Source organism: Python bivittatus, unplaced genomic scaffold, assembly GCF_059951505.1.
Source record: "Python bivittatus isolate LINGU-HERP-01145 unplaced genomic scaffold, Pbiv_v1 ctg000700_np1212, whole genome shotgun sequence".
Classification (NCBI taxonomy): Eukaryota; Metazoa; Chordata; class Lepidosauria; order Squamata; family Pythonidae; genus Python; species Python bivittatus.
In genome coordinates this window covers 82,495,869-82,520,664 of record NW_028277098.1, presented here as the reverse complement: position 1 = coordinate 82,520,664, position 24,796 = coordinate 82,495,869, and the positions used below count along the sequence as shown (strand labels likewise).

The following is a 24,796-nucleotide window of genomic DNA, read 5'->3' as shown; positions in this document are numbered from 1 at the left end:
AGTTAGTATTATTCATTGAAAAAAGCTTGAGAAAAATGTAGAGGACTAGTACTTTTTTTGTTTTTGCTTACATACAGTCTAGCAAAAAAAAATAGACACTACTAGACATTAGCATTTTAGAGTTGCCTCATACATTACATTTTAACCCACATCTAAGACACAGCATTTTTAAAAAATTATATATATATATATATATAAATAATTAGGACTGATCAGAAAGAATGATTTGATCGAAAAGGCATGAAACTGACCTGCGAATTCAAGGTCAACTGTTTTATTCAATGGACCTTTTTCCAAATGTTTCCACTAATTATTTTGCCAATTCCACAGTATATTTACATGGAAATTAGTCCAACTTAAACACCCTGATTAAACTTGCACTGGGCTACACTTTTAATCTGCAATTCTTCCACCACCCCAATTTATTTATTTAAAATACTTCTCTGATTGCTACCATAAAGTTTCAGAAGTGGCATATGGGACTTTAGTAGCACATTAGGGCTACCGAATCCCTACCCATATAGGGTAGACACAGTATAGATACTAGACTTGCGAGAAAAGCCTTGACTGGTTGCAACTTCCTATAAAGTATACACACTCTACAGCACTATGTTGTTGCATAGTATGCCAAAAACAAAAAACAAAAAAACAACCACCAACTAAGAAAGGAGAATGAGGAATACGACCTTGTTCAAATTTAATCAGCTCAAGCTTTTTCTGGTGAGACATTCGGATTATACATTCTGAGATGCATTTGAATTATACATTTTTGATAGGAAGGTAAATTATAAAGAATCTTCACTCTTAAATGGATGATTATCTGAAAAAGTACTTTTTGTCAGGTTTATTTTGACTGTAAGCAGAATGCAATGCTACTGAACATTGAGTCTTACTAAAAGCTAGCAAGTAAAAGCCAATGCATAATTATTAGGTTTTTAAATATCAGAAGAAATGATGTAATTATGTCATCTCATTACCTCACAACATATACTACATTAATTATGTGTTATCAAATCAATGTCAATTCTTGGCAACCACAGAGCTAGATTTTTTCCAGGACAATTTGTCCCAATCCTAGTCCTTCAGGTCTTCTAACAGTGCATCCATCAGCATTATAATTGAGTCTATCTACCTTGCTGCTGGATTGTCTACATATCAATCTGTTTTTAGCTTTGTCTCAAGTTTTAAATCAGATTTTATTTAAAAACCATACAATTTTAGCTGGTACTTACCTAAGAGTTTTGGACGGGCTTCCATCATAGTGAAGGGAAGCATAAGAAAAGGTACAATATACAGCAGCTTCATCATTTACTTTCAAGATGACAGGATCTCAGGAAAAAGTCTGAAGTGCAAAAAGAGAATTTATCTATTCATTTAACCAGATTTTCATTGCATCTTCTAACAAGACTCACAAAAATATCTGACATTGTAATAGAGTCATGCTATTTTTTATTTTATTTTTATTTTTTTGTGCCTTCAAGTCAGTGTTGATTCCTGGCAACTTCCTGGACTAGTCCCTGCCATTTTCTTGGCAAGATTTCAGAAGTGGTTTGCCATTGCCTCCTTCCTAGGGCTGAGAGAGAGGGACTGGCCCAAGGTCACCCAGCTGCCTCTGTACCTAAGGTGGGACTAGAACTCCAGGTCTCCTGGTTTCTAGCCTACTGCCTTTACCACTATACCAAACTGGCTCTCTATGATAATGTATGGTAGCAAAAAATCAGGGAAAATTCGGTAGAGCCATTTCCAACTAGTACATTTTATTAAAAGGCATACACTTTTGAAAAACAACAGGTCACTTCATCCAATGCATAGAGTGGCTAGACTGATGTAGGACTTAAATTGGATAATTGGGGGGAGGAGAGGAGGAGGGAAAGACAGAGTGGCTATGTAGATGTTACATGTGTGAAAGATTACCAGTACCCTACCAATTAATAATTGTAATGTGTTAAAAACCCATTATATTTGTTGAGATCTTTTGAGATTGCCTTTTAATAAAATGTGTTAGTCAGAACAGACACTACCAGATTCTGATAAAATTCTACATTACTTTTACATCCAGCTGTTCACAAATATCTTTTCTGAAGGTTAGCTACCTAGCTTGAAATCCCAATATAGATAACACAGTCTGAATGCAAAACAACGTCACTCTAAAGATAGTTATTCAGTGGTAAGCTACAAAGCGTATAGCTCTTACTCTTCAGCAAGTTTGCTCTGAATTATAAAGAGTCCTAAGAGTCTAGCACAGTGTTTCAATTCTTTTGGGAACATAATGCAAGTGTCCATGTAATTTTAGCAGTTTTGTAAATGTTGGTATTAGAAATACCAAGTTACCATTGAAAGTATTCTTAATGGAAAGGCATTCCAATGTGGTGGTTTAGTGGTATTCCTCCTGCTATATTATATTAAAATTCCTCCTCATCTAGCAAAACAAGAGAACATTGTGGCTTTCTGATGCAGAGCTGAACTGACACTTTAATGAACTTCATTTCAGTATATAAGCCAGAATAATTTATTGAAGTAGGACGTTCCTTTTTCCAAGCCCCTCTCTCTATACTGTTTTGTACAGCATGCCAAACCGTACATTTTGATCTAGTATGTTGTGCAAGCCAAGCCTGGCTGGTTAGTTTATGGTTCTGTGTACTGTATGACCCAAAAAGTGGGTAAATAGAATATCCATGATTACATTAACCATATATTGTATACATAGAGTTTATTCGGAGAGTTCAACAGGCCACCATATTCTCACAACTGAAAACACTGGGGAAATGAACAACTGACCAAATTCCAAACTGACAATTTCACCTATCTCTAGTTATATTCAGGGTATTTTTAAACTCACTAACCAAGCTGACATAAACCACAGTGAAACTTAAAGCGTAACTATCAGCAGGAGCAGATCTTCCTGAATAAGTCAAAGTGAGATGTCTAATCAGAAACATATCTTTCAATGTGGTGACTTCTAAATGTGGAAGACCCCAGCTGATTTAAGGAGAAGAAGTGCAGTAATATAAGGGTGCAGATTGTGGTCAACATGGCCAATATTACTGGATTTGGAACTATGGAAAGGAAATAAGGAGGACCTCTGGATATTAATGTGAAGGAAATTGATGAAAAGGTACCAATAGAAGCAAATACGTGTAGTTCAGGGTTAAAGTGTGGAGTCCTTGGGGTTCTCTTAGCTTGGCTGTTTTCTTGCAAATGTTTCATTACCCAGCTAGGTAACATCTTCAGTGCTAGAATGGAATGGAGTTTGCTCTCTGTTTATATAGAGAGGCATGCCCTGCCAGTGTTGGTGGGGGTGTGGGTTTTGTTTTGTTTTTTCATCTGGTAGTTCCTTGATTAGGGTACTGTTTACTGCTGATTGTATGTCTGGTGATAATCTTGGTGTTAATCTCTACTTATCTGGGTGGTGACTGCTGGTGAGGAGATGTTCTGGTCTTTTGTTTTCCTTTTTATTGTCTCTTTTGAATAGTGTGTAGATGTTATTTATCTCTATGTGCCTATTGACGGCTGTCTTGTCTGAATACCAAGCTTCCAGGAATTCCCTTGCATTTTTGGGTTTAGCTTGGTCTAAGTTGCTAATGCTTTCCCAGTTGAAACTATGGTTAAGTCTGTCCATGTGTTGTGAGATTAAGGAGTTCTCATTGTGTCTTCTGACTGCTAGTTGGTGTTCATGGATGCGTTCTGCTAGCCTTCTGCCTGTCTTGTCCTACATAGTGGTTGTTACAGTCCTTACTATACCCACTTGATTTCAATGGAATCTCATAGCTTTAACAATAATTACTTGGGATAGCTAAAGAAAAAATGAATATGTTCATTTCGAGTATTCAACATTCTAATTATGGGAGGAAATAGGATTCAGGAATGGGCATCTCCCTCCCAGATCAGACTCAGAATGCCTAAAGGTGGCAGGCAGACCATGCTACCAGGACAGAACTGTCAGCTCAGCAAGTTTGTTGGCCTGGATGGAACCCAAATCCCCATCGCAATAATTGCAATGGAAGCCACCAGCTTAGTGCAAATTATTATATTTTTTCAGCAACTCTATTTGAGACCTAAGTGCTATGAACATGCAATCTGATTTTAAAGAAAGAAGCCTTGAGCCTTCAGAGGTTCCACAATTTCAATAACTTTTCCCAGCATTTTGTCCAGAAAAGCCTTAACAATTACTGCCATTACGGAAAGAAATTTCCATAACTTGGAGACTGAAAAAGCTTACAGGGTGGGAGTGGTGAAGAGTCATGATTTTTACATTTTCTAATGAGCCAGACATGCCCAAAACGCTAAAGGTATAACAGTATTTGATCTATCCGCCAGAGGATATTGTAGTACTTTGTTCCCACTTAGTGGACGGAGTGGACGGATACTCTAGAAAAGAGCAATGGATAAGGTGGGATTCTATGTGACTATACTAGAAAATGAATGGTGTTTTCTTTCTATTTTGAAAAGAGTGTGGCATGCAGAAACTACTTATTTCCACAGCTTTGTCTTATAAATCCTGTCTAATTTCTGGAGGCTGGAGGAATCTTATTGGGAGACCAATATAACCCAGTATTTCAAATTGAATGAAACTGATCATGAACTGCCTCCTGGTGGCTAATGTAAGTAAAAACACCACAGAGGATATACACTGTAAAAATAAAGAAATCTGGCCCCTACTCCAAGAGTGGATGCAGAAGTCATGTTAAACCTCATAATTATTATTTATCCTTAGAATGGTATATATTATTTTTTAAAAGGGGATGTGTGTCTTCATTTCTAACATTTCCAGTTTGAGAGCTTCTTGGATGCATCTGCTTGGCCACCTTGAGACAGAATTCTGGGCTACCTGGACTTTTGGTCTGATCATGTAAGATCCTTCTTAAGTTCTGTCTTAAGTTCTAGCTTTGCTCACCTTCTTTTATTCAAGTCTCTGTTTTAATGACAAGAGATAAGTAACTCTAGATTTTGTGATCACTCTATTTCTTATTTTACCCACGTGTTTAATTCAGATGGTTTTCATTTCTGTTTGCAAATTCAGCTAAACAAAAGTCTGACAGAAACATCTCTTTTTCTTCTAAGACATGCATTTTTGTACACTATTCACAAACCATTTTCCGTAATATAATCAGTTCTGGTGCATTTTTTACATTGTTGCACGTGTACATATGTTTAAAGTCAAACTGCATCATAAAATACTGAAAAGATTTGACCCACAAGTGCCATCTGGGTGCATATATGTAAACAGTTCTTTTAAAAAAATTCAAATAATAATTTATTATTTAAGAAAAAAACTTCACAAAGGGCTATCAGAACTACACAGTTGTTCACTATAGTTCTAATTCCTCATCACTCCGTGGACATCATTTTGCCAGGACCGCTTCTGAGAGTAAACTCATGCTTGGGTCATCAGTGATAGAATTTAGTCATCTTGTCTTTTGCCAGCCCTTTTTTCAATTGCCTTCATTTTTTTTCCAAGCATCATCTATACTATAGTCCAGTAATTTTAATACACAAAATCTGCACCTTATATCACTCAGCAATGATTTGCTACTTATTGCTTTGTATGAGCCAAAATATCAACATTTCGTTTTGAAGTCACCAGAAATTTAACATAAAAACTCAGTTCCAGATCCATGCTAGGGAAAGGGCCTCTTAGCACTTCTATAGTTACATTGCCTCACTGGTAAATAAATATAATCTTGTGCACTTCAGGAAGCAGTATAGAATATCCCCATCAGAAGATGTAACTTTTAGGCAGTTTGGGGCCTAAGTGTCTTTCCCTTTGGAAATCAAGAAGTGATGCTTTAATTTAGGCAGAACACAGAATATGGTTTAACCCTTCATGTTCATCCACAGCTTGCTTTATTAAGATACTTTGAATGAACTAAAAGACAACAAAGAGTTGAAGAGTTTTTGGTATTCTTCTTCTGCCATCTAGCAGTCATCTGGATTTTGCAGCCAAGATATTTTAGCCCTAAATAAGCCAACATCGACTTGGCATACATATGATTCTAAGCCATAAACAAGGCTTATCTTACTTTCAAGCTGCTAAACTGAGACAAAGGTTGTTACAATCAAGCTTGTGCAGCCTCTTTTTAAAACTTCCTCTCTCTTTACCTACACAAAGGAAGTCTATGGATTTAGCTGTCTGATAACACTTGTTCCTACTTCCCCAGGCAAAGAGAAAACATTTATAGACACTTACATTGACTCCCAGTTACATGCAAACACATAGAGGAAACAAGGTTTTTCACATGGCCAAGGGAGAGCGCATGTTTCTCCATTTAAACTTGTTCCTCTTTTGCTTGCACAAGCCCACAGGTTGACCACTGCAGCTGTTTTGTGATAGTGCCCATCACACGCTCAGAAAATTCCACATGCAGTTACTGGTCCCCAGAGGCTGGAGCCATAGATAAATGTGCAGCATATAATTAACATGTAGAATTCATTACCTCAAAACATGGTGATGGCCATTAATTTGGATGGCTTTAAATGGGGACTGGATAACTTCTTGGAGGACAGGTTTCTCAAGGTGTATTAGTCCTGAAGACTCAGTGTCACCTTTGGGCTGGAGGGAACACTCCTCCAAATAGCTGCAGGAGAACAACAGTGGAAGAGGGGTAAATCACCACCTCCTGAATCTGGTTGACCAGTGTGAGAAGCAAAATGCTATACTATGAACCCCTTGAACGATTCAGCAGGACTGTTCTGTCATAAAGCCCCCTTTGAGTTGAGCTCAACTCCTACCAATACATGGTAACAATACAGAAATGCTGCCACATGCTGAGGTTAAACCCAGTTATGGGATGTACAAAAATACAATGTTATAGCCAGAATTTGTTTTGGAAATAGTTTGCTGAACAAACTAAAGTGGCTCAGTATGTATATTAATGGATGGGTGCATATATCATGCTAATCAAAAGCCAATAAAGTAGAACATGATGTCATGATTAAGTTGTACTAGGACTGGAGATAGCCAGGTTCAAGCCCACCAATGGAAACTCATTCAGTGACTTTGGGCTAGGCACTATCACAAGTTCACTGCTGTGGGGAAAATTTGAAACAAGGATATTATGCACCTAATCTTGAATTTTTGAAAAAAAAAAGGCAGGATATAAATCTAATTAATAATATGACTAATAACAACAGCAAGCACCCTCAAGTCACTGAGTTCAGCCAAATCAGATCGAGAAAAACCAGTGGCATTCAATGTTATACATACATACATACATACATACATACATACATACCTGCTGCAAAAGCTTCAATTTTATAATATTTATTTCCAAGCATACATGTATTTCCTTACAAATTTTTTTCAAACTCTTATTATTCAATTAATGATATTGCTTTTTAGAAAAGGAGGGCATTAAATTAATCTATTTCAAGGGACAAACACCCAGTCATTTGGTTAAAAAAAAAATCCTCAGACAAGCAGGCTATTTATTATGAACAAATCTGAACAAGCATCACAAATTCATTCTGCAGATTTCCTCCAGTGCGCATAAAATTGATTTAATTCTCCAATCATTGCAAGCTAAACAAGATTTCACTCATTCATTCCTAATCATTTTATACCTTGTCACATTATGCTGCTTCCAGCTCCTAAAAACTGGGGTATAATTCCTCCATCTTATTGAAGGCCTCTTTTGTACATATACAATATTCTCCATGTCTCTCTCTTCCCCAACACCAGAAATGTCCTGTTCATGCCTCTACAAAGTTTCCAACTCAAATTTGCATCTGAGCCAAAAAATAAGCCCAGAAAACTGAATGCATACCAATTTCAGTTAAGAAAATTGACCATTTCTATTTAGTGGGAACTAAAGGCTCCCTGAGGGTTAATGGGTGAGGCCAGTTCTATTCTGAGCAACAGCTGAAGCCAAAGGAATTCAACATAAATAAACATTAAAAAAAAAGTCAATTAAGATACATCTAAATTATTCTTCCCAGTGTTTTTTTTACTCAGGGTAAAACTATATGATACATGAAAAAGCAGTATACTGCTGTCTGTGGCAAATCTGACGTGGCTTAAGCCAATTCAAGAGCACAGTCCTTGGTAAGAAGCTTAATCCCAGGCCTGTGGTTTCACAAAATACACAAGAAGGGGTTGGCACCAATGTATTTTTTTCAGAACACACTTGCATATGCACAGAATGATGAATGTTATTGGCTAAAGGTCTAAGAGGAAAGATTATGTCTGTCCAAAGCAGCAATATCTGTCTAAATCGGACAACCATGCAACAACCATATGGGTTCATGGCACAATTCTTTTATATTATTATAGTGACACAATACCCCAAAAAACATATTAGACTGATCTCATATATATACCAGGCACAGACTGATGAGCTACAGGGCCAAGTCGCAATCATGTGGTTTAGGTTTAAATGTGGGTTCATACACTGTTCCAGTCATCCAGTTCCTTCCATAATATAGCCTAAAGGACCCCTGATGCAGAATATTGGTTTGTGCATATTACCCTCTCCTTCTAAAGCCTATTTTGTTTTGATCATGTCCTACATTCTTTTTTCTTTCTTTTGGTAGGAGCGGGAAAAGCAGTGATAACCCCAAAAAGTAGTTTGGGGCAGCTGTGCCATGAATAACATTTCTGGAAGTCTACTGTAACCAAACCTCACCTCAGGAGCAAGCTGGCAAACAGCCTGTTTTTTTCTGTTTCTAGATGAAGCAAGCACAAAAAATGAAGGATGAATGAGTTACATAGCAGGAGAATTACACAATACAGTACATATACCATCCTAATTTATCGTGCTGACGTAAAGGTATGCCTGCATGTGCATGAGTCTGCATATGAATGAAGCTGTAATATTGCAACCGTGCATGTATATGTTGAAATTTCATAGAGCTATACAAGACACAAAGGGGTGTTTTGCAGCACACATGTCTGTAAATGAACCACCTCTTTGAATCATTAAAGCAACTGCTTCTTTTATGGGGCTCATGCAGCTGCTTTGAAAACTATTCCCAGCCATCTGCAACCACTTCATTTCACTGGTGATCTGAATGGAGACAGCTTTTGAAGAAGCCGAACATGCTTTGCAAAGGCTGTGGTTGCTTTAATGACTTTAAGAGAAGTACTTTGTTCACATTAACACCAATTACAAAACATTTCTTCCAAATGCTTTGAACAGACTGTGGACAATGGACATGCTATAGATTATTATATCATTATATGACACTAGCTGGGCTGCTCCCACAACGTGAATAATTCCATCATTCCTTCTATGAGTCAATAGCCTCCCCACTGTGCACCAGCAGCACAACACTGGGAATGTGCTGTACATTGGCCACTTTTATAGACTTAACAGCCATGACAAAACCCTTTGACCAACCCAGTTTATTGCCTGCTGCGCCTAAAACTGGGCAGAGAAGAGGGACACACCTAGAGAGAGGAACTGCTCCCTTCATCCTTGCATCCTGCCAGCTCTATCCTTGTCTTGCTGCCCGTTTCCCAAGGTCTGAAGCTGCACCATTTGCTTTCCCGTGTGATCCTTCTTTCAATCTCTTTGTTTGATAGGAAGAGACTGGAAACAGCCATCAGCAAGGAAGGTGGGGGCCATGAAATAAGTGGGAAAGACCACTATATGCAGACTTTCTTCTACTCAGTTTCAGACTTCAATATTCAGGGAAATCCCTGAGCAGAGCTAAATTGTTTCTAAGATTAAATCATGAGCTGAGGTGCATGTTTACTCTAGAAAGCAAAATATGGAATGGATTACTTTCATTTTATTTAAAGGTAACAAGCTTTCCTTAGCAGAGGAACAATTCCATGATTTGAAACAATCCATAATGCAAGTGTATTTCCTCTCTGAAAGGAGAAAGTCTAGAACGGTGACTCAGACAGTGCTATAATGGGCTTTCTCCTTTTAAAGAAGGTAATTCTGCAACTTCCCAGAGCCAACTGTTTCTGATACAACCACTCTTGGTTCAGAGTAGGCAGGTCAAACTACTTATTCCAGCAGAGTAAGATCAAAAAGAAGCAAGACTAAAACATGCAGAGTTTCAGCAAACAGCCCCCTCATTGAGTGGAGTTCATGAAGTATGCAATTAAATGCATTAGAATTAACTTTATAATTCTCTTGGCACACACTTTAAGAATTGCAATTGTAATTGCTTTTTTTTTTCTTTTTAAATAGGACTTGTGTCTAGTGTCCATACTGTAGAATACACTACGGTATAATGTACAGCAACGTCTCGCTCCTTTCCCTTTTCTAGATCCATATATGTACTGTTGGTCAAGGACTGAGTTTCAGAAAAACCTGCTGCTTTGGGTTTCAGTGCAGCCTACCTGATAATTCTTCTTCTTCTTTTTATTCCTGGATACTTGTTAATAGAACTATTTTGAATACGCTACTTGCTCTGTAGTTTCTCTTCCCTTTGCTGTTGGATTGCTTGGACAGAGAATATAGTAGGATAAGAACCAGGGCACTTTCATGCTGCTTGCGATAGACATTGGGCCTAGAAGCAAAGGAGTAATGAGCAGACAACTGCAGGGAACAGGATGAAACCCACTGAAAACATTTCATCCAATGCTCCATTTTCTAATGCAATAGTCTGCGACCAGTTTGGGTGATGTCTTACCCATCTTATCCACTATTATTACCTGCTGATGGAGGTAGCAGGATATATGTGGGAAATCAGCAGTAAGGGAACAGCTGGGGAAAGGATGTGCAAATATTGAGCAGCACTGAAATCTTAGCATCCAAGCAAGAGGCCTTGGGAATTAAAAAAACAAAATAAAATCATTTTGCTCTAGGGCCAAAGTACTCACAACTGGTTGCTTGTTCAAAGCAAAGACCTTCATAATCTAAATGGAGGGATAACATATTTGGGCTCACATGAAAACTAGCCAGGAGATAAGCAGCCTAGTGGTAAGACATGACAGGAAGCAGCCAAAAAGCTTATCTCCACCTGCAGTTTCCTGCAAGTGTATAAAAACAAGCAAAGAGAAGAACAGAGACTGAACAGAAGGCACAGCTAATACCTTTCAGTTCCTAGAATACTGTAACCACAAGGAAAAAGGGATCCCTCATCACGTAATGGAGCCAGGTAAGCCACCTATTAATATCTTGCCCTGTTCCTTCCCAAGTTTCATATATGGGCTATTGGTCAAGTACTGAGTTTCAGCAATAGCTGCTGTTTTGGGTTTCAATGCAGCCTGCCTGGTAATACTTATTATTATTATTATTATATTATTATTATTATTATTCCTAGCTACCTGTTAACAGAAATACTTTGAATATTCCAGTTGAAATCCTTTGGGGCAACCAGAGACATCAGCTCATTGTCTCCTGATTGTTAGGACTCCAGCTCTTGGAATTCCTACCCAGCACAATCAAAGGCTTCTTTCTCTAGATACTGCACTCTCAGCAAATCTGAAAAATTAGTACAAAGTTCAACTTGAGATGTAACATTTCATGGAGGACATTGGCAGGCAAAGCAATTTATATGAGAAAAGACTGAGGGAATCTTTGCAGAAAAAGAACACGCAGCAACTGATTCTGTTTCCAAGAAGATACATTTAAGCTTAAGCTTGAGAAAGCTTTTTAACTACAGTTAGAATGGATGGATAGGCTGACTGTTTGACTGCATTTCTGTGAGAACTCAATTTTATCGCCAAAATCCTGTGAAGTAGGTTCATTGGAGGGAGAATGACTGGCCCAGTCACTCTAAGAGCTCTCTGGTTGAGGGAGTCTTTAATCTAGGTTTCCTCTGCCCAAGTCCAATACCTTAGGTATTACAGTACACTGAAATTCAGCTGCTTTAACGATTGAGAATGACAGATCCACAGTGTTTTTGGTTTCAGCACATATAACGGCCAAGGTCTTGAACAGAGCTTCTAATGTGGAAAAGCCCACCATGCATAAGGTACAAATTGGAAATGGCCCAAATTACACGTCCAGTAACATTAGCCTAAGTGGGAACAATCCCCACAGAGCTCTGCACTAATGGCAGGTGAAAAATCAACAATATTAAAATTGCACTGACTTTCTGGCAGTAGGAATGAAATACTCCAAACAGTGGAGTTTGGGCTGGCTTTTTGTTTCTTTTCCATATGGTGTGGGAAATTGACATACATTAGTGCTTCATTTGTCACACAAATGATGCAAACTACGTAATTTGGTCACTCAGTTCTATTCCATAATAGAGATAAGTGAGTTCCGCTAACACAAAATAAAACCAACAGTAAAATGTTCCCACAACTTTCATGGTTCTTCCTTTGGAATGTAATTAAAGTGTGGCAAGCCACAAGGGCTATAGGTCACTGGAGAAAGGATTATATATTGGAAGAACAGGAGAATTACATGTCTCATGGTCCACTTTGTTCAGATCAGATTACAAAGAGTCTGCCTGGAAATATTTGGAACAGTTCTGAGCACATCAGACATATCAAAGATTCCAGACTCCATCCACAGCATCTCCAGATAAAACCAGAAAAAATCCTGCTTAAAACTTTGGAGACTCTGGGCCAGTCAAAGTCAACAGTACTGGGCCATCCTGGTGCACTCAGATATTGTTGAACTGCAAAGCCCAGCAGATTTAGCTAGCGTGACAAATAGAGATGGATCCTGGAAGTGATACTTCAATATAATACAGAGTGCTACCAGTTGCCCACCACTAACGTAATCCATGGACTCAAGGTCTGGCTCCGAATATGGCAACTCTCTTTGTTCCTAAGCATTATTACATTCAGAGCAAAGACCTGCTTTTTCCACGACTGTGCTGAGCACGCAGTCAAAGCAAGAAAATAACCAAGCAAGTTAGGAGGTCTGGTGACTATTTTATCTCTGAGCCTCCGTGTGTGTCACCCTGAGGAAAGAATGGCTCTTCACAAAATATTTCTTACTGGGCTGGTAATTATTTTTCCATCAGCCTTTGATCAGGTCCCCATTACCAGCCAACAAACCAGTCCAGAATAATTGAAACATGAATCTGTCTTTGTCCCTAACACAGTAACAAATGGTTTCCCACATGGAACCTCTAGTTCAATTCGTGACCCAGCTCCTTACAGTCATAGCTGGTGATCAGAGACAGCCCTGAACAAAAAGCTCTTTATAAAGCAGAGAGATCGCTTTACCTTTTATGTGTTACAGAGCAAGAGCTGACTTCTCCAGATTTTCAACCAGTCTGTTTAAACTGGCTCCAAATCTATTCCCACAGGGAAAGATTAAAAACAGTGCACTACACCACTAAGACATTTGAAATGAAACTATGCTGAAATTGATGCAAATTCTTCAGATACAAAAAAGGATTTCTGAGGGCCCTGAATATTCTCTCAAAGATCCCAACACTTAACATGTTTTATTCAGCTCTCTACTATGATTATGTTGTAACCAAAGAGTAAGAGATAAATTTATAATTGTACTTATAACTGCTGTAAAGATCAGAAACTACTTTTTTGTATCTTTTTTCTTTCTTTTCTATTTTTCTTTTACTTTTTTCCCCTTTCTTGCACTCTTAGCTTTCTCTTTGATTTCTTTTTCTTTTTTTCTTACTTTATATTAGTTTTTATCTTCCTTTTTAAAAATCTTTAATAAAAATGAGAGAGAGAGAGAGAGAGAGAGAGAGAGAGAGAAGCAAACGCATGAAGTACAAATCCTATATGGTAAAATATTAGAAGGCAGATTAATCTTCCAATTGAATCTATGGGAAATGGACATCGGAAAAAAGGATGTGGAAGTTGCCTGGAATTGAATAAAAAGAATTTCATAAGAGACTGTGACAGAAGTGTGTGGAGTTAATTACAAGAATCAACAATGATGCTTGGTGGAACATTGAAGTCAAAACAGCTGTGAATGAAAACAAGGGAATATAAGAGAATGACATGCAAATAATGCAGATAAAGATTATATCTTTATATATATATATATATATATATATATATATATATATATACACACACATACATACACACACACACACACGATTAAATCTTTTAAATCTTAGATTAAAGATTATATATATATAAATAGTAGCAAAGAATATAATCAAGGACAGCAAGGAATGGTTAAAGTTGCAATAGGAATAGAAAATGCAGATTAATTTTAATTAGAAAAATTGTTTTAGAAATGGCTAAAAAGGGCTAAACAAGAAACCTCCTGAAAAGTAATTAAAAATAAAGGTGATTAAATGCTGTGGGATGAACCTGAAGTGAGAGAAGTAATGAAATGCTAGAAAAATATTTTAGAGATTTGTATGGATATGACAATCACATACTGAAGGGTAGAACTGAAATGAATGCTGAAAATATTAGTGTCCAAGAAAAAATGGATAAAAAAGAAGACACAAATGCTATAAGTTTGTTGAAAAATGGACAGGCAGCAGACAAGCTTTTCTGTCCCCAGATGCCTTTACACAATCTTATTTGATGGCCAAAAAGGAGGGAAAATATTAATAAGATTTCAGCAATACTTTAGCAAAACAAAATTTATTTTAGCTTTGGCGTCCAGTGGTTATTCTAGGGGCCCATGGAAACTGCACTGAAGATCCCTACCGCCTAGCCCTTGCAGAATTCCACGAAGAACATTAGGCCACCCAGGAATTTTTGCATATGTGGGAGAAACTAGTGTCTTCCCATCTTTTACTCTTTTAAGTCAATAATTGTACATGATGATTTGGGAAGGTTTCCAAAACGCTGCTAATATCTGTGCCTTCTGCTTTCTATGACACACCACAAGGAATTTCTGTCTGGCTCTCTCTTCTGCCTGTATTTACAAAATTAACATTCATTACAACCACAGCTATGTAATATCTGTTTATGCAGCCAGCTATGTTCTGAATTGACCATCAACCCAAGGCAAACCTCATTAGACGTTGGAAGAAGCGTCCTCCGTTTGCCATGCCAGCTGTGAGGGCATTGAGCATCAGATGGCAACTTAAGAAAGAGCTCTAAATTTTTTATGAGGTTATTATAACTTGTCATAATAAGGTCATTATCCCTACCATTATTATACTGATAATATAATTGCATTATTTGATTATTATTTTTCAGTTGTGTCTGTTGCACCAAGAAAAAAGTGGGCTATGTAACAAAAGTTATTGTAACATATTATAGATATTAGCATCATATAGGTACAACCACAGGTAATACTGGGAGATAGTCCAAGTTGTAGTCCAATAAAACTGAAGTTCACCAGCATATCTAAAAAAATTAATTAAAGAATCCATGTAAGGACTTTGCTAAACTTTCACACAGAGGAAAATGGAGTGACTTAGAGTGTAGTCTTATCTGTAGCTACCTAGCCAAGTCCCACTGGCCAGGTTCGCACACTGAACTAAGTCATAATGTGGTTTCCTTGGTTTTGGTCTAGCATGGTATGTTGACTTGGCCAAATGTACTTTATTCATTAAACCATGGTGGTGTGATGCATGAACCCTATCACTGAGTTCCATGAGAGTGGAAAGTTAATGTGGAACAAGACTCTGTGGCTGTAAATAACACTGCTTATTCACATTCTTCTGAAAGCCATGTAAAAATTGAGAGGTCCCTGAATCAAGTTCTAGTCCCTATGATTACATGGACACATCTATGCAGTTCTCTTGAAACAGTACAGAAGTGGTTAGCTATGCCTGCTACGTTCTTCTGGATTTTTTTTTTTTTAATTTCCCAGTCTAGCCTGCAGGGTTGATATTACCTGGTACTACCCATCCAGTTTAGCATCTAGGCCAAGACAAGGTCAGTCTGATGCTGCCACTGTTGAGACAGAATGCTGTTTATGCAAATAAAATACCTGACTTCCATACTAGTATTTTATAAAAACAACCCAGTCACTTTTTTGGGTTCCTGTTTTATTAATAGGGCTGCTACATTTTTATTGAATCATACTTTTGGACATCTATGCCTTCATTACTGACTCTTCCCTTTATTATTTTAACAAAACTAGTATCTATAATAATTCCTGTTTTGTCCATATAATCTGACTTTCAAACTCTTCAGACAAATCTTCTCCAAACCTACACCCTCTGATGTGTTCAGTCTCTTCAGCTAATACACCCAAAATGAATTAAGCAAGGATCATGACATAAGAGTGATGGACAGCATAATCCAATACATCTGGAAGGTGCCAGTTGAAGGAAATCTGCTTTAGACTAACATCTGAATCTTTAAAATAAATTCAGATGGTAAAGACACATCATGTGCTGGATTTCTGCCAGTGCATAGCTGAATTGGCTCTTTCTACTTTGGTTTGTAAGAACGTCTTCTGGACTTGTCCTCTCAGAATAGCTCCACATCACCTGTTGGATGAAAAATCTAATTGGATGAGAAAGAGGTCTCTGTGTCTTTCCCAACATAACACAGCAGTGCAGCATCTAATCACAGCACAGGGACTGTTCAGAAACTGCTAGTGCAAGATTTCTTCTCATACCACGTATTTTATGAATCCCAGTTCAGGGTTTTATTATTTTCTTTCCTTTTTTTAAATCTTGCCTCTTCTTCACGGAGCTGGGGGCAGCATATGCATTCCTTCTCTTCACTCCACCCCATTTTACTGTATTTTCTGGGGTTTGAACCTGGTCTCCTAAGCATACTTCAACATGGCATCAAACAAAACAGAGCAGGTTATCCCAAAATATTGACCTCTAGATAAGCTCAAATGCATTTCCTATTATCCCCTGTCGGCTGAGATGTGGGAAATATAATCTAACATATCTTGAGAGTATTAACTTGGAGAAGACTATCCAAAAGAAAGATCAGTATTTGGGTTAATTATTCAGTGCACTGATATCCCAATTTTTCATCATCAAATTTAAAAGGGAAAGATAGTGCTACTTTTTAATAGTGATGTATAACATGGTTTGATGGATACCAAGTACCTATTTTTAATAATACATTTTGATGGTTACTTCTCTCATTACATTTCTGGGGGTCACTGGAATTAGCCACTTTGATATTTCAATTTTCTTTGATATTCTGATTTTCCATGTGTGCAAATGACATAGAAGGTCTGGGATCAAAAGGATGTTGCTGTAAGCTGGTAGGAATGCATGCATCCTGTCCAATTTCCTTTGCAATCTGAGAGGAGTATCTAAATCACAGAGTTGCATTTAGTGTCCTTTAGTTTTTAATCAAAGTTTGCAATGCTTCTGAAAAAGAAATGAATCTCAGTGAAGAGTTGGATTCAGCTTTCCCTTCTAACAAGAAATAGAAGGGTTTGTGAATTTTACCCAAGATAAAGTATTTTCATATTCAATAATAGCCTGTGACCAAGTCAAGCTATGACATGCCTCTCATCTGCTCTATATGATTTTGAAACATATAGCAACCTGCACAGAACTAAAAACCTGTATTCCCATAGAACCATTTCTGGACTTTTGCATAATTTCCACAAATACAAATTAATTCCAAATGGAATTACAGCTCTGTAGGGAGGAAGAGAGAGGGAACAGGATTTTCTGGTATGGGTACTGCATATATGTGAATTAACCATCCCTGTTACTAATGAAGAGCCAGGATGCGTTCAAATTAAAAAACACAAAAATAATAAGAAATAATGCTGCAAATGCTATAAATTCCTCCAAAGGCAAACTTCTTGTCCACCCAGCCTTGAATCTCCTGGATCCTCCACCAGCATCCATACATATTCCCAGGCATCTGCAAGGCCCCAGGCCAGATCCCTCTCTGCCCTGGGCTGCCTTTTTAACATGCTCCAATATGAGTCCCAAGGGGTTGGACCCCGAGCCATGTTATCATTTCCCATAATTTCTCCCTTGTCAATAACCCCTGCCTCCATTCATGTTATCTCTGGAGATGTAGATTTGAAAATGCTCCTGTCTGCATATGAAATAACTACTATTGAATGTTCATTTGCTAAAAGAAGTTTGGGAGCGCTTGGTATAGACATTTCCTATATATTCAATTTCCTGTTTTAACAAATCTATTTTTTTTTCTTTTAAATTGAATTATTTTCATTTTGCCAACATGCATGGTGGAAAAAATAGCCTAATACACTAAGCTGCTTTTAAGAAAAAAAAGGTTACATGATACTTAAAGCTATGGCTGTTTTGCAAAATGCACAGAAGGCTAATTCTTTCATTGCAGAAGCAGTAATACAGAAGGGTTATTAAGGGTGAGCCCCAGCAACCAGTCTCTGAATAAAACTTGATAAAGTCGTACAGTGAAATTTGGGTGATTCATCTGTAGTGGGTTGAACCCATATATTCAAAGGTGTGATTGGATAAAATTGCAGGATGAGGGTAGAAAATGAAAAACTATTTTATAACGATTTAGAAGAACATGCTCCTTCAGAAATTCAGCAGGGACTTCTCAGTTAGATGAGCTGGCTGAAGATGATGGGAGTTACATTTCAACACAACCGAAAGGCACCAAATGGGAGAAATCTGGCTTAAAGACTTATTGGATTTGCATGCTGCATTGTCATCATGTAGTCTGCTGGGTTGATTTAACACATTCTGAAATCTCATTGTGGTTTATAAACCAAGATTTATTGTGACTTTGCATATTCTATGAACTTAGACAAATGTGGTTTATCCAGTAAAACATGGTTAAACAAGTTCTTGTTAAAGAAGTCCTAGCTTAGTACCAGTGTCCATATCTAACTGAATCTCACGGGTGCATACACAGAATAACCATTACTGTATTCAGCCAATTATACAGAAAGTACAATTACTTTCAGAACACATCAGGACATATTCCGTAGTTAAAGCTGTTTCAATAACTAGTCTTCTTCCAACGTTAGCAACTTAATATCACTGTCTGGGCAAAATGGAAAATACAGTTAATTAAAGGCTTCAGTTGTAGCTTGGACAAAAAGAGGAACAAAGGAGCTGAAACTCATGGCTAAAGATCTCATTCTGATCATCCAAACCCTAATGCTGAGTGTCATCCTAAATTTTCACAAGAGCTCTTGTTATCAGGATGGTCATCCTAGAATTCCAGCACCACCCTTAATCCACAGTGGTACGTGACAGAGTTCCAGGGCAGACATGAACCTGACCAGTGGGGCACTGATCCCAGCTGTGGCCCCAATATGTTTTAAAGAATTTTAAATTCGGGGGGGGGATTAAAATGGCAGGCAGTGGAGAAGGAAGTGAGAGCCTCCCAGCCTCTTTTAGTAACCGGGAGAGTTAACAATATGGCCATCAAACGAGTGGTGAGTGAGATTGTAGGCTGCCGGCATAGGAATATGAGTCAACTGACTGGGAGAATGAACGGCTGGGATGTCGATACTGTCCAGATATGACTTATAGGTAAAAGCCTAACTAGAGCAGGGGCTTCCACGTCCCGTCATCCAACATTGGCCTTAAGCAAACCTGATAGTACCAATTCACCCATGGCTGGTCTAGACATTTATGTTTAGTCTTATTTAAAAGAGAACTAGTTTGGTGTAGTGGTTAAAGGCACCAGGCTGAAAAGTGGGAAACCATGAATTCTAGTCCTGCCTTAGGCCCAGAAACCACCTGTGTGACTTTGGACCGATTATTTTCTCTCATTCCTAGAAAGCAGGCAATGGCAAACCACTTCTAAAACATGTTGCCAAAAACACTGCAGACACTTGTCCGTGAAGTTGCCAGGAGTCAAGACTGACTCAAAGGTGTCCCCCTCCCCATTTTAAAAAAAAAACAACCATTAATAACCTGGACTCATAAAGAGGCAACCAACCCCCCTTTTGGCCACAAGCTCAATGAAAGGTTTTCTCAAAGGATAAGTCAGTGAAAAATGTGTTGCCTTGAGCCATGGATTTTGAAAACCTTGCACGCATTTATTTTTAATCAATGTAAACTACAAGCTTCCCCACTGTAACTAGCCTATGACATTTACAATGGAATGAACTACAGGTAGTCCTCGCTTAACAACCATTCGTTTAGTGACTGTTCAAAGTTATGACGGTGCTAAAAAGTGACTTAAAACCAGTGCCCAAAATCAATGGGGAAATCACATGATTCACTTAAGGACTGCACAATTCACTTAATGACCGTGTGATTCACTTAACAACCAGGAGATTCACTTAACGACCACTGCAAAAAAAAGGTTGTAAAATCAAGTCTGGTCACATGATGATTCACTTAACAAGCACATTGTTTAATGACCTAAATTCCAGTCCCAATTGTGGTTGTTAAGTGAGGACTACCTGTAATGCTATATTGTGGTTTTGGGTGAAAATTTATTATTCCCCCAAACTATATAGTTTTTTATACACATTTCATGCATAGAACCATGCAGCAGTTCCATTGCTTTTCACAGGGTATGGCCTTGGCCCTCTCTGATCACTTTGCACACATTTATTAGGCCAGTGCTTTTCAAGCATGGCAAATTTAAGAACTGTAGACTTCAACTCCCAGAATTCCCCAGCTAGCACGCTTTGAGTTGAAGTCCACACATCTTAAAGTTGCCAAGCTTAAAAAATACTGAATTAGACCTTGCCAGCCTTTCAAAAGGTTCTGAAGACCTGGCTATTCCCCCAGTCACTGGGCCAGACAGTTGGATGAACACACCTTGGTGTTGTGTTATATGTTTCTGAGTCATTCCAAGCACAATGTGATGTTTTTAATTTCCCTTTAAATTGGTTCTATTTATTTTTGCCTAATTCTAACTGTTAGCCAACCACAGTTGTGTATCAAGTAAGTAGTTATAGTAATTTAAATAACAAATACATGAATAAAAATAATTAATCTTCTAATCAGTGCCAATAATTCATGCTCCAAGGCACGGATCTTGAATTGTTGCTAATTTGTTTGCTTTTCATAAAAGTTTTAGAAAACTGCAAATTGTGCAGATATTGTAATTATGGACAATAGAAAGCTCTGCAAATATGGAGGGAGGGACAGGCTTCTTCAGTGTGGCTAGGACAGGAAAGTCCATTTTAGAGATGATAATAGCCTTCACCTGCTCCCCAGCTGAATGACAATAAGGCCAAGAATAGCTCAAAGTTACCTGGAGCTCAGTAGGCAGATCATATAACCCCAATCTTACACCACATTTACTAGTTACCTATTTGTTCCTGGACTTGTCAAAATACTAGTGATGTTAACTTTATATCCCTTAGAATATAATTCTACATATATCTTCTCAAAAATAATTTAATAGGGTTTATTTCCCTGGTTACTAAGATTGAATCCTGAATTACTTTAGACAGGATAGCCTAAGACCCAATCTCTCCATTACAAACCTACACAAGCCTTTAGATTGGCTTCAAAGACTTGACCGTGCAGTCTGTTGCTGAGATATAGCTAACAGTCACAAAATGGCATCTCAGCCAAATGGTTGTGCAACATGATACCTGGGGAGACCTGCAAAAATCTTTTTCTTCCTGCATTCAGACTGTCATTTGACACATTCTGATCAGCAGGCTGTGTTGTGTTTATTATTATTATTATCCTGGGTCATCACATTCATCTCCTTGTTGCTACTGTTGAGTTTATTATTGAATCTCAGCAGTGATATTAGTTAGGTCAATGTTTATACCTTAGTTTGTACTTTTGAAAAGGAGAAGAGTATAAATCCCCAATAAAAAAATCAAGTAAGAATGAGCTGGACTTCAGAGTCGCTTGTACATTCAGCATACTGGGAAGGTGAATCTCTTCAGAGTCATGATCAGAATATTTACGGGTTGCTTGCAACCCTTATGTGACACACAGCCATAGATTTTGTATTGGTTCTATAGTAGGCATATTTTACAATAATATGCCTACTTATAGAGCCTACTTCTAGAATAATATAAGTTTCTTTATGAAGAAACTTCCTGAACTTCTATGGGACCTAGAACTCTGTCAAATCCTATGGATTTTAATGTTCGTTCTAAGCATAACTAAATCTAAAACCATCCCATTATTTCTGATTTTCCAAGAAAATCCAGCAGTTAAAAGCTTGCTGTCTATATTATTATTACTTTAATGTAAAGCTGGAATGCTCTGCACATTGATGAATACACTTATATCATACAGAAAGTGCTAGTGGTATGTGGAGTTGTTGCAAACCATTAAACTTTTGGCCTTGTGCAGCATCACTTTATGCACATTTACTTAAGAGTAAGTCCCAATGGCTGTGTTCATGTGACATGCTTCAATAGGATAATTAAAAACCTAATGGCTGCATCGTGCAACATGCTAAGCTTCGTTAGCTGAATTCTGTAAACCTAACCATTGTGTTCATTGGGAATAGTTCCACCAGTTCCTTCAGGAGGCAAAATGGTATGAAATTTTTTAAAAAAACAACATTCTTATGGACACTTAAGCAGAGCTCTACCAACTACAATGGTATCTATGTCCAAGGAAAATATGCATAAGATTGCATTATGTCTTCCTAAACTGGAGCACTCCAGTTGAACACTTTTACAGAAATGTCAGATGTAATTTGAATATATCTGCTAGCTTTTCATTTCTGTTTCTGCCTCACATTTGAAGGTAGAGCAGATTTTTTCCCCTTCCTTTTAAAAAAAGATTATATGCACTGCTAAGGTATTTAACACAGAGGCACCTATTGGAGACCGGAATACACACACACCCACCCACACATATATATTCTGCAGAAAAGCTAAGACATATTGTGTTTTGACCAACCAAAGGATTAATTCATATGGAATTCTTTAAAAAGAAAAAAGCCTGGTTAAAAACAAGTGAACTAAAAAAAAATCCCTAAACCACCCTCCTAATGAACAACATCTGATGAAATGCTTTGAAAAAGAGAGAAAAACATCCCTTTAAAAAGGAGAAAGAAACAGTAATACTTCTGCACATTTCCAAACACAATTCTTCCAGAAGGCTGAAGGAAAAGCTTACTAGCTTAGGTAGATAGTATCATTTTACTAAATAAATAAATAAGACGTACCAAACGCTGCTGCTGCATACCAGACAGGAATTCATATTACAAATGGGGCCAATTCCATCTTTGAAGTAAATCCCATTGACTATATTGGGCTACCCTCTTATGGACAAATGCCAAGGCAGATCTCTGCAAGCAATTTTGCTCCAAAAAATACTCTCTGTGTCCTCCCAGATCCTAGACAGTTTATGACTACCACTGCTTTTACAAGACTACATACAGATCTGCTGATCCCTCTGGGGAATGCAGGCCTGAATGTGAAAGGTAATTTATTTTGCTTGTTTTAACCAATTTTAAGGAGGAAAGTTGCACTGACTCAAGGTATTTGGAGCCAGGCTTTTCTTGAAAGCCTTCTTGGAAAATGGAACAGTATATAGAATACCTTTCTCTCTACTCCCACCCTCTACATGACATGATTCTCTTCTAATAATAGTTTCACTCAATCACAGCAAATTCTTCTGCAACTTAGCCCCTAGTCCTGCCCCTCTGGGATTCTCCCATAAAACACAGAAAGACCTTCTTCCTTTGAAGATATGCAGCTTTGCAGGGGGAAAATTATATATCCTACCTAACCTTGTTAAAATGTTTCACTCTTGGGACTAATTTAAACAACAGATGTTTTTTAATACGACCAAATGCATAAAGTACAGAAACCTGGGATCATCTCAAAGGGGTATTCCCTACAGCAGTGTTTCTTAACCTTGGCAACTTTAAGATATGTGGACTTCAACTCCCAGAATTCCCCAGCCAGTATTGAAGTCCACGCATCTTAAAGTTGCCAAGGTTGAGAAACAATGCCCTATAGTATGATAAGTCACTTCCTGTTGCAACTTTATGGCCACTGTGTAAATGTAAAGTGTGCATGTTTATACAAATTTTTGCATCAGAGGGGTGTGATATTTTAAGTCTCAGTGGAAGCAATAGGACACGTTACACATGGTTAACTTTCTCTGGAGAGAGCTTCCGTAATAAATGAATGTATTACAATTCTTAAGATTGGCTAAGTCTTTTTTTTTAAGACTTTTCAGAACCTGCTCAATTCTTTTGCCCTGTCTTGTACAGAGGAAATAGACATTATGTAGGTAATTTTGGGTCCCATAATATGTTGATTAATTTTGCTTAGCTCCCAGGGCTACATGTAAGAACAAAGAACTGATTTGAATTGATTCAGTTAAGGAACTATAACAAACGATAACCTGATACTTATAGTTCCTTAATTGATTCTGCCTGCATGCAGACCTAGAGAACATGCTGAAAGCCATTGGTTACTTATTCAAATGTTACTGCCACATGCACCAGCAATTACAGTACACAGTTTGCAGATATAAATTCAGTAAATGTAAAGATGTAAAAACTTTGATACCCCCATTTAGACCTTGTAATGCTTAAGAGCACTGCACTGAAGCGTCTTAACTAATGTAAAAAAAAAAAAAAGCATACAGCTAAAATGTGACAGCTGTAAAAAGCATTCCACATTCCAGAGCAGCACTGAATGTGCAAATCCAGTGTCCTTCAATATTAAAAAGAGCAGATAATGTATCACAACTGTTACATCTTTAAAAAATCAAGTTTATGTTATGATTTCCTATTATATAGCAACAAGCTGGCCTTAAGATATTCCCAGCATTCTGCTTCCCTGCCACGAATGAATTCAGGATGTGAAGAAAAATGTAGAGATTATTTCTAAACTCCTGTGCAAGTCCATATCCGTAATATATGGGTGGCAGGAACTCAAAAATTGCAAGGAGTGAACAAGCAGAAAAATCTCTCACACTGCTGTTCTATCTTCCCTCCATCCAGAAATTGTTCATTAAATTCTTGGAGTCGTTTTGAATTAACAATTAAGAAAAACATAGTCGGTTGATTATGCCTTAAATTCACACATTTATTTCTTCTCTGGTGGTAACTCATTTTCACATCTCTTAAGACAGCTTGACGAGTAGCAACAGAGTGGTGGAAGAGGACTGATTAGATCCAGATTCAAATTCCTACTCAATTGCAAAGCTCACAAAG

The 24,796-nt window shown here is 37.7% G+C and overlaps 2 protein-coding genes across 6 annotated transcripts in view; one reads left to right on the top strand and one right to left on the bottom strand.

The window, feature by feature from the left end:
- MATN4 (matrilin 4) overlaps positions 1 to 24,796 on the bottom strand; it is a 52,944-nt gene that overhangs the window by 22,620 nt on the left and 5,528 nt on the right. For 4 of the 5 annotated variants that reach the window (XM_088154549.1, XM_088154547.1, XM_088154548.1 and 1 more), the window contains exon 2: positions 1,233 to 1,342. In XM_088154549.1, the coding sequence (XP_088010675.1) occupies positions 1,233 to 1,308 (76 nt within the window). In that variant the 5' untranslated portion in view covers positions 1,309 to 1,342. Of the gene's footprint in view, positions 1 to 1,232; positions 1,343 to 6,434; positions 6,576 to 24,796 lie in introns of all 5 variants that reach the window. The other variant, XM_088154546.1, reaches the window with a different exon arrangement.
- Positions 10,913 to 24,796, top strand: part of RBPJL (recombination signal binding protein for immunoglobulin kappa J region like) — a 55,813-nt gene continuing 41,929 nt past the window's right edge. The window contains exon 1 of the mRNA XM_088154550.1: positions 10,913 to 11,052. Within this exon, the coding sequence (XP_088010676.1) occupies positions 11,043 to 11,052 (10 nt within the window). The 5' untranslated portion in view covers positions 10,913 to 11,042. The remainder of the gene's footprint in view (positions 11,053 to 24,796) is intronic.